The sequence below is a fragment of the Heloderma suspectum genome, chromosome 2, assembly GCF_057233095.1.
Source record: "Heloderma suspectum isolate Gila_16-S chromosome 2, 16-S_ref, whole genome shotgun sequence".
NCBI classification, from domain to species: Eukaryota; Metazoa; Chordata; class Lepidosauria; order Squamata; family Helodermatidae; genus Heloderma; species Heloderma suspectum.
The window spans coordinates 166,997,724-167,013,134 of record NC_139459.1 but is presented as its reverse complement, the minus strand read 5'-3'; the positions used below and the strand labels follow the sequence as shown (position 1 = coordinate 167,013,134).

Below are 15,411 nucleotides of genomic sequence, written 5' to 3'. Positions count from 1 at the left end.
TAAAGGAAATCAACCCTGACTGCTCATTGGAAGGACAGATACTGAAGCTGAAGCTCAAATATTTTGGCGAAGAGAAAACTCCCTGGAAAAGACCCTGATGCTGGGAAAGATTGAAGGCAAAAGGAGAAGGGGACGGCAGAGGATGAGATGGCTAGATAGCATCACCAATTCAATGAATATGAACTTGAGCACACTCCAGGAGAGAGTGGAGGACAGGAAGGCCTGGCGTGCTATGGTCCATGGGGTCACGAAGAGTCGGACACGACTTAACGACTGAACAACAACAAATGTGCTTTAATTCCCCACCCCAAAAAAATATTTCAGGTCAAATACTTGTGATGTGTTGGGACAAAAAATTAACATAGTGTACTTTTTTAATGTTGTAGTTTACTAAATACAAATAAAAAAAACATACTAAAGTAGATCATTCTCTATGTCTAGAGAAATTTTCAGTTTGCATCAGAAAATTTTCTGATTTTTTCCCTAGAACAGAGGTAGGCAATATTTTTGGGCCTGTGGGCATATATAACATTATGAAAACTGCCCTGGGCACCATCACATATTGCCATGGGGGAGTAAAATATTGGGAGCACCCCTCCTTCTTGGATTCTGACTTTTGTCCCTCCCTTCCTCTTGATTCTCACTCTTCTTGCCCCCCTTCTCTGGGTTCTCACTCTTCTTCCCCACTTTCTCTGGGTTCTCACCAAGGGTCCTTGGTGGGGTGTGGGCTTCCTCCCCACTCAAGCTGTTTTTCAGCACAGTACCCTTTCCCCCATCTCTGTTAAAGTCAATAGAATGTATTTAATTTGTGCAGCATAAAATGTTCCTGTGCAAATTACCCTAATTAAAAATTCCCCAGAAACCTTGATCAGTGCTTGTATCCAGATCTACTGCCAAACTTAATATTTCGGGTTTTTAAAGGCTCTTTCCATTACATTCTTGAATTGCTCCCACTACAGTTGCTTTTGAGGAAGAATTACTAGCCTGAAAAGTCTGTACTGGTGTTTCCAGATTATTCTCTTCAGTCAGGTGGGTCTTCCTTCTAAGGGTCTTTTTTGCTTTGGAAATGCTGAGCTCCTTGTTTTCTAAATGTCAGAGGGGGGGATTCACAATCAATTATATTGGCACAGTTTTATGCAAAATAAATACAGCAAATACTACTGATGTAAAAGAAACTAATCAGCTGAAAGTAAGCACCTTTAAATTTAATTTCAACTGGACTGATATGCACATGGTTAAATCTCCTATTGAAATCAACAGGGCAAGAATATATTTAATTTTAACTGGATTAAGCTGTATCGAATGTATTGAAGCATAACCTCTCATAACTCTTACTTAATCAGATACATGGTGGACAGCTGTTGGATATACACACCCATACATAGGTCTAGCAGGGCCATAAGTTTTATCTATAGAAACTTGAGATGTTTTAAAAAAAGACAGTAACATCCTATGCATCTTTACTCAGAAGTTAACTCCACCATGTTTTCCGCTGCATGTTTTCCGCTGCAATCCTATATGCACTTATCTAGGTGTAAGCCCTATCAAATTCAAAAGGAATTACTTATGAGTAGACATTCATAGGATTGTGCTGCAAATCAAGCAAGTCCCACTTGAACACAGCAGGAATTACTTCTGAGTAAGCATGAATAGGGTTGTAATTCATAAGATTTCTGTCCTGAAGAAGACAGAAATGGGCTGACAACAAGAACTACTCTTCTGTGTCCTCTTAAGAAACATTTGGAAATACCTATACGTTTAGAAAAGCAAAACCAAAATACCAGAACCAGAAGACCTTGGCATTTCAAAGCAACTGCAGCCACAACTGGGTGCCTTTTTAAATGTTTTGCCAGGGGTTCAACACTTTTGTATCCTGTTTTTCCCATCTATAAATCAGTAAATGAAGAGTTCTACTTGCACAGTCTAATCAGGTATTAAAGTTTGTATTAGATCTGTAAAGGTCTTGGGAAAATTTGAATAACATCTCTTATATAAAGGCAAAAAAAATCACATTGTAATTATATTACCTAAAATGGGTGCCTTCCTCCTCTTACTCATCTTAAATGACTTGGTAAATTTGAAAAGAAAATTATCAGTTGGGGTGAATGTTTCCTGTTTAAATAAAACATTGATAGATGTTATACAATATATGTCATGGTATTATGAAGGCTTAATAATAATGCTTTTCTGAGACTTTTTAAATCCATAAACATTTGCATGTATAAGCAATCCAGTGCTTCAGTTGCAGGCAAGCTTCTCCTCCACTTTTCTCTAATTAAAGCTGAAATTAATTTGGATGAAATAACACTCAGGCAAATCTTCTTAGCTTGAATGTTGGCAATAAGGGAAAAAGAAGAAAAAGACCAAATAGTAGTTGTGGGTTTTTTTCTGCTAAATAAACAGGATGGGGCTTGCTATTTGGCCTTAAACATGTTTCCTCAAAAGTAAATTCACTGAGCTCAGTAGAACACACTCTCTGGTAAGAACAGCCCAAGCCTATGCATGTTTCCTATGAGGGAAGTATCATTGTTCAGTTGTGGTTACTCCTATATAGGTGTCCATAGCTTTCACCTTGTGGCCAAAAGGTTTCTGGGCTAACTGATTTATCATATATTAAGATGTTATAGTGCAGATAATAACCTTATCTAACAGACAGATGAGGCAGACTGAAGGTGCTGCTGATATAGTAGTTAAGCCCCCCCACCACCACTGGAAGGGGGGCTGGAGTGGGGAGAGAATTGGTTATGGACTGAATATGATTCATATGATTTTCACAGAGCAAATCCCCCAAACCACCATTGTATCACAGAGCACATCTGCCCCCGAGGATGTGGACAAGGTGCTTGTTTAAATTAGCCTAAGCACCCTTGCCCTGCGTTGCTTATGACATCCAGAAGGGAGGGGATGACTGGATCATTTTGAGAGGATATCAGTTTTTCCCTCCTAGTCAGGGTGGTGAGACCACTTCTGAAATAAACATCCTTGGATCCAGCAGATCTGAATAATTATAGGCCAGTAGCTAACATCCCTTCCCTGGGCAAGGTGCTTGAGAGGGTGGCAGCAGATCAAATCCCATCACTTGTGGATGAAGTTGATTTTCTAGATCCACCTTCAGTCAGGGTTTAGGCCTGGTTTCAGCACAGATAATGCAGTGGTCACCCTGAGCTTTGCTGAGAAAGAGACAAGGAGGGTGCAGCCCAGTTGATTCTCCTGGATCTCACAGGGGCTTGCGATACAATCAGCCATGGTATCCTTCAGGACAGGCTGTCTGAGTTGCGTGTGGGTGGTACAGCTTCGCAATTCATACTTGGATGGCCATTTACAGAAGGTGGTGCTAGGGTGTGTGTGCTAAACTCCTTACCATGCTTTGGGGCCCAAGAGGGTTCCATCTTGTCCCACATGCTACTTAACGTCCACATTGAAAATGCTGAGGGAGGTCATTAGGAGACTAAGGGCACAATCCTATGCATGTTTAGACAGAGAACAGGCCTACAACTCCCAGCATTCCCCAGTCTAAACATGAATAGGATTGTACCCTTAGAGTGCAGTGTCATTGGTATGCTGATGGCACATAGCTCCAGCTCTTTTTGTCATCTGATCCCGGTGGGGAAGTGGATGTGCTTAATTAGTGCCTGGCCAGGGTAATGGACATAATGAGGGCCAATAAACTGAAGCTCAATCCGGACAAGGCAGAGGTACTGCTGGTGGGTAATTGAATCTCCACGTGCGTGGTGCACTAACTGTCTGGGAAGGAGTTGCAGTCCCCAAATACTGGGATCAAGTCCATAGCTTGGGGGTGTTTCTAGACCCAACTTTGTCACTAGAGGTACAAGTGTCTTCTGAGGCTCAAGCACCTTCTACCACCTTGGGCTGATACAGCAGCTACAACTCTGCCTGTATAGTGACATCCTTGCTTCAGTGATCCATGCCCTGGTAATCCTGTTAGATTACTGCAACGTATTGCACGTAGGGCTGCTCTTGAATACAATTCAGAAACTTTAATTAGTAATAAATATGGCAGCTAGGGGACTGGCTGGAACTGGGCATTCCATGCCCAATTCAAGATTCCTACATAAAAATCTGGAACATCCATGAAGATCTGGAACTTGGACCCAAACCTTTCATCATAGTTGTATGAAGTTCTGGATCAGTTCTTCCTATGGTTCAGTCCCTGGACACAGACATGATCTGTGATTTGATGGTATTTTCGCAGGCATCCCCATAAAAATCCAGGGGAATCATGAGTATCCATGCCTCAGATCCATGTTTTGCGGCATGACAGCACCACAAATCCATGATTTTCATAATGAAGTCCATGGACACAGAAATGATCTGTGATTTGCTGGTTATTTTGGTGGCACCTTCTGTTAAAAAAATCCATAGGATCCATGCCCCAAATGCACGCTTTTATGTCATAGTGGTTCTGTGAAGCATGGGAATGTGATTATTATGGATTGATGTTTTTACATTACGCTTGCTCCGTGAAGTACAGGATCAATAATTTTAATACTTTGCTCTGTGGCCATGGATGTGATCTATGATGTAATTATGCATTTGTGGGGACACTATATAAAAATCCAGAGGACCCATAAGGAACTGCATCTTGAATCCTTTTTTTCCCCCTTGTCATCCTGGATCTGAGAAATGTAGGATCCATGCCACTGACATGGGTTGGCTTTGTGATTCAGCTGTGATTTTGGACGCACTACATATAAAATCCAGATGATACATCAGGACCTATGTTTTGCATAAATGGTTCACACCATTCGAGGTGAACCAGGAGATCTGGGATTCTTAGTGTGCATACTTGGACAAAGATGAGTTCTGTGCTTTGATGGGGGGTGGGGTGGGGACCCAATGTAAAAATTCAGAGGATCCATATTGAATTGTGTATTATCTATGGTTTTATAACATGATGGTGCTATGAAGCCCCAAATTTATGTTATTTGTCACTCATTCCCTGGGCGTGGATGTGTTCTGTGATATGGAGGTATTTGGGGAGCCTTTCCCTGTAAAAATGATGAGAATCCCTGGCTCGGATCTATATTTTTGTGCTGTGGCAGCACCCAAGAGTGGCAGACCTGTGATTGTCGTGGAGGCAGATGTGATGGTGTGATATGATGGTGTTTGCGGGTATTTTTTTTTCTAAAAATCATGAGGATCCCTGCCTCAGATCCATTTTTTTTGCACCATGGCTGAGCTCATGAATGGCAGATACGTGATCCTTTTGGGTCAGTCCATGGAGGCAGATGTTCTCTGTGATTTGCTTGTGGTTTGGTGGATTTACTCTGTAAAAATCACATGAAATCACAAGTATCCCTGCCCCAGGTCCATGTTTTTGCACTGTGTCTGTGATGAATGGTGGATCCATAATTTACACAGTCCAGTCTGTAGAAGCAGATGTGCTCTTTGATATGTTATTTTGGGGTATCTTTCATCTAAAAATCATGAGGATCCCTGTCTCTCATCCATGCTTTTGCTCCAACAAGTGGCAGACCCAATTTTCGTGATTCAGGAGGCAGATGTGCTCTGTGATATGAGTTTGGGGATCTCTTTCTTGTTAAAATTATGAGGATTCCTGCCAAGGATCCGTTTTTGCACCGTGGCTGTGCCCATGAGCAGCAGATCCACAATTTTTCTAGTTCAGTCCACGGAGGCAAATGTGGTCTGTGATATAATGGTGTTTTGTGGTATCTTTCTTGTAAAAATCATGAGGATCTGTTTTTGTGCCGTGGCTGTGCCCACGAGAAGCAGATCTGTGATTTTTCTGGTTCAGTTTGTGGAGGCAGGTGTGCTCTGTGATATGATGGTGGTTTGGGGGATTTGCTTTGTAAAAATAATATGAAATCCAGAGGATCCCTGCCAAGGACCTGTTTTTGTGCCATGGCTGTGCCCACGAGTGGCAGATCGGTGATTTTTCTGGTTCAGTCCGTGGAGGCAGTTGTGCTCTGTGATACGATGGTTTGGGGGATTTGCTTTGTAAAAATAGTATGAAATCAAGAGGATCCCTGCCAAGGATCCATTTTGGTGCCATGGCTGCGCCCATGAGTGGCAGATCCATGATTTTTCTGTTCAGTCCATGGAGGCAGATGTGCTCGGGGTCTCCCCTTTAAAAATCATATGAATCATGAGGATCCCTTTTTGATTTCATGGATCCTCGTTTTATCCAGTCTCCATTTTCCTAATTGAAATAATCTACACACACACACACAGAGCGTTTTACCCCTATTGAGGAAAACATGCAGGTATCACCTTTTCTTTGCTTTTAAAAGGACACCTGTACATCCTCCAAGGCCTTACCTTAGAAGAGGCATTCCTTCTCTATCACACAAAAACGGATACCCCTTCTAAGAATGAGGGAGAATCTTGTGGCACTTTAAAAATGTAACACATTTATTCTGACATACGCTTTCGTTAGTCTTTAATCTGTTTTGCTGCAACGGACTAACGCGGCTACCCCTCTTCTAAGGCACATGCCACTACAGTTTTTATAAGCACTTTGTATTAGAAATAACTTTTAAAGTGTTTTTATGCCCAGAATTTTTCAAATCCATTAATCTAACGTGTTGTTCGGCCCCCGAACTAGCACACCAGGAAAAGGGCTATGCTAAACCGTTCTCCCCTTATGCGTTTGCGGAGAGAGGTTTTGTTTTGTAAGAAGTCGAGGGGACGCGCTCCAGAATGGCAACTGCCTTCCCCTCTGCCAATCTGAGGTGAAAGAATTCCGAATCCTGCCACCCCGTTCTGTGTAACGCCTGCAGCGGCTCTATCACGTGTTAAGAGAAACGGCACCTGCCCTTTAGAATCACAACGGCACTCTCGCAGGCCCACAAGCGGTCCCCCAAAGCCTTTCCCGCCAATTCTAACCGCGCCCGTTCACCTCAGGAGCGGCTCGAGCAGACTTCGGCCAGCGGAGCGCTACCTAGCCACCCCCCCCCCACCTAAAGCGCTTGTCTTTGCTCCACCCACGCAGCTCTCTGAGGCCACGCCCCGCTTAGCCCCACCCACGGCTTCGCCCCCTCCGTCCAAAATTAACTTTTCCCGCCCATCCCAGCCTAGTGCAACAGGAACGTAGACATAGAAAAAGGCTAGAGTAGCGCACCCCTCCTGGTTTCCGTTATTATTTGGGGTCTCTCTTGTTCAGAGTGGTAAGTTTTGTGAACCGCCCGGAGAGCTTCGGCTGTTGGGCGGTAAAAAAAGGTAAAGGTGTCCCCAACCAGTCGTGTCCGACTCTAGGGTACGGTGCTCATCCCCGTTTCTAAGCCGAAGAGCCAGCGCTGTCCGAAGACGCTTCCGTGGTCATGTGGCCGGCATGACTGAACACCGAGGTGCACGGAACGCTGTTACCTTTCCCGCCGAGGCGGTGCCTATTTATCTACTTGCAAATTCTTGCTTTCGAACTGCTAGGTTGGCAGAAGCTGGGACTGAAGACGGGAGCGCACTCCGTCACGCGGCACTCGGGTCTCGAACTGCTGACCTGCCGACCTTTCAGTCTGCAGTTCAGCGTCTTATCACGCGTCTGCATGCACGCAAGCGGTAGGAGCAGCCAGGTTGTCTTAAAGCCCTCTGCTCAGGCAGCCCTGGTCCTCGCTATATGGGGGCAATGAAAAACTCTCCTTCGCAGCTTCTCTACCTGTTCTGCAACGTGTGAGTGGGGATGTTTAGACTCCCTGCCCAATTCGCAGCATCGATATCACATGTATCCTCCCGACGGCCATCTCCCTTTTCCTAGAAGCCTTTGGACCGTGCCCCTAGCCTAGTGACTAGTTCCGATGGAAGGAATCACATTCTTCCCCTGCTTTCGCATGCCAACATTTCCCCCTTCCTCTGTATTGTTTCCCTGTTCTTTAGACCAGCCTTCCCCAACCCAGTGCCCTCTAAAGGTGTTGGACTGCAACTCCCATCATTCCCAGGGGATTATGCTGGTTGAGAACGATGGGAGTTGCGATCCAACAGCTCTGGGGGGCACACAGTTGCGGAAAGGCTGGTGTAGATTGCAAACCCTTGTCTTATCCGTTCTCTGTAAAGCATCATGTACGTAGGGCGCAATCCCTTAGGGCCCAAATTTAGGGCGCAATCCCATGCATGTCTAAACAGAGAAAGGCCTACAAGTCCCAGCATTCCCCAGCCAGCCTTGCTGGCTGGGGAATGCTGGGACTTGTAGGCCTTTTTTTTCCTGTCTTTTTTTTCCCTGTCTAAACATGCAGAGGATTGCGGCCTTAGTTTATAATCCCCCTTTCCGCCAAAAATGGCGCTCAAGGCGGCTAACAATAATAAGAGCACATACATAGCGGCAGCTTAGCTAAAAATGAATACATAATCTTTCTTAGCCTCCGCTTTCATCTCCAATACGGGGACAACAACACTGGACAGTTTTTCTCCCTTCCTAGCGCAGGAAGCATTAGCAAAACAATATTTTATTTTAAAAATTAAATAAAACACATTTTCCCCACAGGAGACCTGAACTTGAAAACGCATAAACCTCTGCCTTTGTTTCCCCTCTTCGAAGGTGCAGAGGTTTATGCGAAGGTGAAACCACTGCACCGATATAGTCCCAGTTTTCTCTATGATCTCTTATGAGAAGTTGCCATTTTTACTATGCTAACGAAAGAAACCCAGTAGTAATGTATGGCTGTGAGAGCTGGACTATAAGGAAGGCTGAGCGCCGAAGAATTGATGCTTTTGAGCTGTGGTGCTGGAGAAGACTCTTACGAGTCCCCTGGACTGCAAGGAGGTCAAATCAGTCCATCCTAAAGGAAATCAACCCTGACTGCTCATTGGAAGGACAGATACTGAAGCTGAAGCTCCAATATTTTGGCCACCTAATGCGAAGAGAAAACTCCCTGGAAAAGACCCTGATGCTGGGAAAGACTGAAGGCAAAAGGAGAAGGGGACGGCAGAGGATGAGATGGCTAGATAGCATCACCGATGCAATGAATATGAACTTGAGCACGCTCCGGGAGAGAGCGCAGGACAGGAAGGCCTGGCGTGCTATGGTCCATGGGGTCACGAAGAGTCGGACACGACTGAACAACAACAACAACGAAAGAAAGCCAGCCAGGGCTTCAAGGATTAGTAAATCGCGTCTGCGGAGAAAAGAAATCCCACAGTACGGCTTGTTGATGCATACTGCTGGCAAAGATGGCCGTAAAGCAAGAAGGGTCTGGCGCGAACGCTGCTGCTCATTTTCATCTTTGCGAGAGTATCGAGGGGGAGGGAGCCGTAAAGCAAGGCGTGGTGTTGACTGCTGCCGGAGGGAAAGCAGGAAGTGAGTGTTTGTGGTGGGAGCGCGGGTGGGGGGTTTCCCCCCTCTTCTCACGGGCGATGTTGGGCTGGGGTGAAGAGTCAGCCGTACAAGTGCGTAGAGAAGAGAAGCTCAAGGAGCTGGTGTACCATACGAGGCTGAAACCTAATTTTAAAGATACTTCGCATGCACTTATCTTGGTATCCTTGCAACAACCTTGTAAGGTAGATCGGCATGATTATTCGCATATTACAGATGGGGCCGGGGCTGAGGTTCTCACAGGAGAGATGTTGAACCAGGGATGGCCTGGTTCGTATCTCAGCCTGCAATCCATTGCCTGCTACCCTGAGAATAAATCCTGTGGAACACGGTAGAAACCCCACTGCATTCCATGTGGTTTGCTCTGGTTGCCCTGATCAGCATTTCACTTGATGGCCCTAGGTGAGCCTCAGTCTCCCACCTGTGGAATGGGAATGGGAATTCTGGCCTATCCTACACGTCTGTTGTAAGGATAACAAGTAATGCACATTAAGTGCTTTGAGAACTCAGTCGCTATGTACGTTCTAGCTATTTATTTGAGGGGAGGCTGAGAGAGGGAAGTGAGCTGTGACTGGGTAGGGTTAGAATGATTTGTGAATTGATAGAGAAGATGGTAGTGCAGGCATTTGTGAGGTATACAGTACTACATTAATATCCTGTTTTTATGTGTATTTATTTAGAGATATGTCCCACTGGGATTTACTCCCAGGACTTGAAGGTGCCATTTCATTCAATGGGACATATAACTTAATATGTGTAAATAGCTTTCCTACTCCATTTAACTCAGTAGGACTTGCTTACAAGTAAACATCCATAGGATTGGGTTTCATGGCACCAGAAGAAAGAAAGAGACACCTGGTGTCTGGTGGTAAGGAAGTGGGTGGCTCTTGACTTGGTGGTATGTTTTCATTTTGTGTGGTATTGAACTGTCTCTCGGGGTGTGGAGCTCCTTTGGAGAAGAAGTAGGGCCTGGGGAGCAGAAAGGGGAGATAATGCAGATAACTGGAATGACAGAAACAGGGACAAGGTCTGACTGATCCCATTAAATACCCAGCTCCATCTGGCCTGATGCTATCTTGCACTGACTGAGAGCAGAGTAAAGAAAAATGAACAGGAACAGGAAGCCGCCACCGCCGCTACTACGGGGAGGCAAAAGCCCTGCTGCACCTAGACAGGTGAGTCGCTATACAGCTTTTCTGTCTTCCTGTCTGTCTGTGAGACACTGTTCCTTTCAGGTGCTTTGTTCAAGGACATGTTGGTATCTGTTCCAGGTTGCTACTGTCCTGTCTTGAGTACTGTGAAATACTGTGCGCATGGCTTATACCCACAGGTCAGACCTCGTGCCACAGGAAACTGTAGTAATAGAAAAGGAAGCAATATAATTCTAAGTTCTGCCAGGTAAATGCCTCCTCTTGCTATGTCGCCATGACTCTAGTTGTAGTATAAATGTTGCTTCTGATTGTCCATAGGGACAAAGTCCCAAGCAACTCTGCTATTCCTCATGCAGGGAGGGACTGGCATATATTGTGAATGAAGTGAAGAAAATGTCAGCCAAAATCTCTAGTTTCTCATCCCTAACACATAAATATAGTATGTGATTCTATTTTACTGTTAAATGACAGCTCTATAGCTGTTAAGATTAGGCTGAAACAGTAGTGAGCAGCCAACATTTTTTGGCAAGAATGTCATAAATAAAGTTCAAATGATGTGGGAGCGCGACTTCAGTGGGCTGATGTACATATGCAGTTCATGTGCTTTATGCCTACTGAGTCCAGAAACAGGCAGCAATGCAGTGCTAAAGATCCAAGCAGGAGTGTAGGTCTGACTCCATGTCACGGCCAGTACAAGCCATTCTGCCCTTGTTCAGGAATATTGCCACTTGTAGTACCCATTCCACAGGTTAGCCACCTCTGATCTAAAACAGCACTGTGTGGTGTTAATGGAACATGTTTTGCAACACTTAGCAATGTTCCAAGTTAGAGTTATAAACATATGAAGTGTGTTATGGAAGTTCAGCTTGGAGCACAATCCTTTGCATGTTAAGACAGAAAAAAAAGTCCTACAACTCCCAGCATCCCCCAGCCATCATGGCTTGCTGGAGCATGCTGGGTATTGTAGGATTTTCTTTCTGTCTAAACACACATAAGATTGTACCCTTAGTTACTTCTCCTGAGACTATCAAGGAGTGTTTCTACGGCTCAGCATCTATGTAGTGGTGACAGCATACTTGGTGCTGCATGGGTACAAAATTGGCATGGGTTATGGTTAGAGGGCAGAGTGGGGAGGAGAGTGCCTGATAACCCTTCCTCACTGCTTTGTTAACTGGTAGCAGGTGTGGCAAAGGTGAGATTAGTTGCCAGGAGAATAATTGTGCAAAACATTTCCTTGTTCAGGAGATGGCTTCGAAGATTTTAAGCAAGGTGTGTCCCGTGACTTCAAGAGGGCTCTCTTCTTGCTCCTCCTCCCAGCTCAGTGAACTAGTGCAAAACACTGCCAGGAGTCCAGTCTACCCTTTGATATTCCAGCATTTGGAGCAGGACGCGTAATGAAGGGCAACTGTCCTTGTACTCCTGCTGTTGAAAGTCTTTCAGTGCTGTTTCCTGGTGGATTATTATGGCTGAGTCAAGAGGTCCTGATGGAAGGGAACAAGCATTTGCCTAGGGCATTGGGCTCCTGTACAGCAAGTGGAGATGTTAATGGAATAAAAGTTCTGTTAACAGATTGAGGTATAATATTAGGACAACTTAAATGCTAGAAAACCACAAAAAAATTGATGCACAGTGGCTATTAGTGCAGGAGTCACGAAAAGGGGGAGGGAGTTAATAACTCCCCTTTCTGGACTAGCTGGAGACTCAGGGAAGTGCTGAAATGGTGGAGTACACTGCGAAGTGTCAGTTGACATTCAGAAGTGAGAGGCTTACATTGCCAAGGGGGAGATGTTGCCCTCCCCTTTTGGTGCACTTACTCCATTTGCTTTTCCCCCCATGCTTGGTGCTTCTGAATTACGCGACTGGGTCCCTCCTTTCTCTTGCTGTTATTTCTTCTCCTGTCTTTTGCAACTGTATGCAAATTAGCCCATTTGCAGCCTCATCGTCTCAGCTTCCTTGTATGTTACCTACTCCAGTTTGGCGCTCCCTTTGACAGCTGAAACGTGCATGGAAATTGACCAGGTATGACTACACATACCAGACAAGCAAAACTGCGCACTTGTGAAAGAATGTGGGGGGGGGGGACGACGACAAATTTGCGTACTCTCGAAGTACCAATTTTTTTTTTTAAAGGTGGTGAACAAGTGATGGTCCCTCCAAAGTGCCATCTGGGCATTGGTGGAGGGGCAGTCACTGGCGGAGGAGGCTGGAGGTTCCAAAGAGCAAGAGCACTGGCGAGATTGTAAAGAGTGGCATGGGGGGGGGGGGGTTGATTCTCTTGCCAAGTGGCTCTGTAGCCAATCCCAGCAACCCATGCTAAAATCGCTCTCCCAGATTTGGACAACACAACAACTCACCATGGATCGGAACAACCCTGCCACAAGCCATGGGTTCTCAGGGTGGCTTGTTTGCGAAAACTAAGCCACCCTGCAGAAAACGCACTGGGTTTGGACAGCATGACTACCCACCATGGCTGGCTACCCATGGTGGGTTATTGTGTCGTGCAAACCCAGTAAGTCTTAAGGAGAACCAGTTTGGTGTAGTGGTTAGAGTATTGGACTGGGACTTGAGAGACCCAGGTTCTAGTCCCCACTCGGTCATAAAGCTCACTGAGTGAGTTTGGGTCAGTCACTGACTCTCAGCCTAACCTACCTCACAGGGTTGTTGTGAGGATAACATGGAGGGGAGGAAGACAATGTAAGCCACCTAGGGTTCCTAGGTGCAAGAAGAATAAAGGCAAGATATAAACAATAATAAAATAAAACAAAATGTCAACCTTTTAGAATGGGGAAAAAGCTGTACAAAACCCAGGAAATCCCCAAATGATTGCTTATTGGGGGAAAGGGGGTGAAAAGGACTTGGTCACCTGAGGAAAGGATTTGGCTATTTGGGGATCAAACTGAGACTCCAGGCAGGCTGGATTTGACCCCTGGGCCATGAGATTCTGCACTCCTGCCTTAGATAAAAAATGGCAGCATTAATAACCAGCTTAGAACCCTTGTGGAAAGACATTACCAACAGTCTCAGGGTGCTATTATGGCTCAACAATTTGAATACCAGCAGTGCAATCCTATATATGTCTACTTCAAAGTGAGTCTCATAGAGTTCGGTGAGCCTGCTCCCAGGATTATAGGATTGCAGCCCTAGGAAGACTCTGCAAAGAAGCTTCTGCACTGAGAGACTTGGATAACAAGAGACTGTTTCATTTTTAAAATACATGCTGTCTTTCCACGACTGGTGGATAAAAGTGTGGTGGGGGGAGGTGAAGGAGGTTGTAGAGATGAACACTGCTGGAGGCCTCTTGAATACATCTTGAAGCAAAATGCAAACATGCTCAGATTGTAAGGAGCTCGAGCCTTTGGACTTGGGTGTATGCAGTGTGTGTATGGCCAATAACATTTTATACTGATCACAGCCCCCTGTTTAGTGCACAGAAATGGACCTAATTGAGACACCCTCAAGGACAGAACTGGATTTCTATGGAAGTGTCATAAAATGCATATAAGACCCAGGATGGTGCAGTGTTGTCTGTGTAGCCTTAATAATTCGCCAGGTGCCACTTCTGACTGAAGCGCTTGATATGCGGTAGAGCCGTTTGAAATGGAAATATCTGCTACCACATCTGTCTTAAATGAACATTGCTGGAAGGGTCTGACTGCTTGTTTCTCTCGTCTGGATTGTGCAGGCATCCCCAGGGCATGACGTCTTCATGGCTGCAAGCGCTGCGGCTGCTGCGCTGGTCCTCTGGGCAAGTCCCCCTCAGCCCAGATTGGGTTGCAGATAAACCGGACTGTTTCCCCCAGTGCTGGCTTAGAAATTGACCAGTCCCTCCCTTCTACCCAGCCATCCGCAAATCCCTTCCCCACCACCCTTTAAATCATACTTACTGGCAGATGTAATGGGAGCAGTGGTAGTATTGCTCCAGCCCATGATAACAGAAGAAGGAGATTCGATCTCTGCCTTCCTTTTCTCTCTGGTGAGCTGGTAGCTCACCAGGGGCTGAAAGCCTCAGTGGCCCTTGGGAACTGCCGTTTTTCCAAGGGACGGTGATTCTTTCCTTCCTGGTCTAGAGAAGGAAGGGCCAAAGAGATCCAGTCTCCGTTTTCATCTCTTATCATGGCTGGATTGTCGCTGCTGCTGCTTCAGCAGTGCAGCCCCTTAAGTGTGATTTGGAAGCAATGGGAGTTGTGGGGACAGAGGGGAGGAGATTTTGGAGATCAGGGTGGCTGGGTAAGGCAAGAACTCTTCATCAACTTGGATTTTAATTAGAGCTGAACTTTGCAGCCCATAATGCTCACCTCTTCTTTGAGGCAAGCTTTATGAGCTTCCAGATATTGTACCCAAAGCCAAGCTGGGCAAGTTTCTCTGGCATCTCTAGTCCCAACGTATGCATTATTCAAACAGGTCTGTGTGGTGACTTCTGTAGGCTATGAAGGAATGCTACTCCTGTTACAGGAGAATAAAACCCTAGAACTTTAATCAGAGAAGGATTTCAGCCCTGTGTGGTGACTTCTGTAGGCTATGAAGGAATGCTACTCCTGTTACAGGAGAATAAAACCCTAGAACTTTAATCAGAGAAGGATTTCAGCCCAAGTCCCATCGGTTGCCATCAGAGCTGGGACAATGCCTGCAGTGTTATGAAAGCAGATGACACCCCTGGAGTTCTCCCTCCCTTCTGTGCAGCGCATAGCTACATTTAATGACAGGTTCAGTGGAGTCTCAGCTGCATTGCAAATGCCATTGCAAGAAGCTTGCAGCATGTAGCTTGCATTTGCCTGTGCTGAAGACATAAAGCAGCCTTCCCCAGCCTGGTGCCCTCCAGATGTGTTGGAATTGCCATCCCACACATCTGGAGGGCATTGGGTGGGGGGGAGCTTGACATAACCACACTATTCCAGTTGTTTAGCAGATGGTAGTATATTGCTCCTTCCTTGAGTAGTGTAATATTTAGCTGTTGAGGCATTTCTTTTGCAATGTTCT

At 45.6% G+C, this 15,411-nt stretch overlaps 2 protein-coding genes across 6 annotated transcripts in view; one reads left to right on the top strand and one right to left on the bottom strand.

Moving 5' to 3' along the window:
* BRME1 (break repair meiotic recombinase recruitment factor 1) overlaps nt 1-6,931 on the bottom strand; it is a 30,656-nt gene extending 23,725 nt beyond the window's left edge. Inside the window, exons 1-3 of the mRNA XM_084835820.1 lie at nt 6,881-6,931; nt 2,028-2,112; nt 985-1,085 (exon numbers count right to left, since the gene is read on the bottom strand). Coding sequence (XP_084691946.1) covers nt 985-1,085; nt 2,028-2,058 — 132 coding nt within the window. The 5' untranslated portion in view covers nt 2,059-2,112; nt 6,881-6,931. The remainder of the gene's footprint in view (nt 1-984; nt 1,086-2,027; nt 2,113-6,880) is intronic.
* Nucleotides 6,932-9,179: 2,248 nt separating this feature from the next.
* The window catches only part of CC2D1A (coiled-coil and C2 domain containing 1A), a 61,339-nt gene continuing 55,107 nt past the window's right edge, over nt 9,180-15,411 (top strand). For 3 of the 5 annotated variants that reach the window (XR_014787995.1, XM_084835810.1, XM_084835813.1), the window contains exons 1-2: nt 9,180-9,268; nt 10,338-10,458. Coding sequence is in view for 4 of the 5 variants with exons in the window: in XM_084835810.1 (XP_084691936.1) it covers nt 10,390-10,458 (69 nt within the window). In the remaining variant the exon portion in view is untranslated. Of the gene's footprint in view, nt 9,269-9,351; nt 9,469-9,634; nt 9,686-10,337; nt 10,459-15,411 lie in introns of those variants that run through there. The other 2 variants (XM_084835811.1, XM_084835812.1) reach the window with 2 other exon arrangements.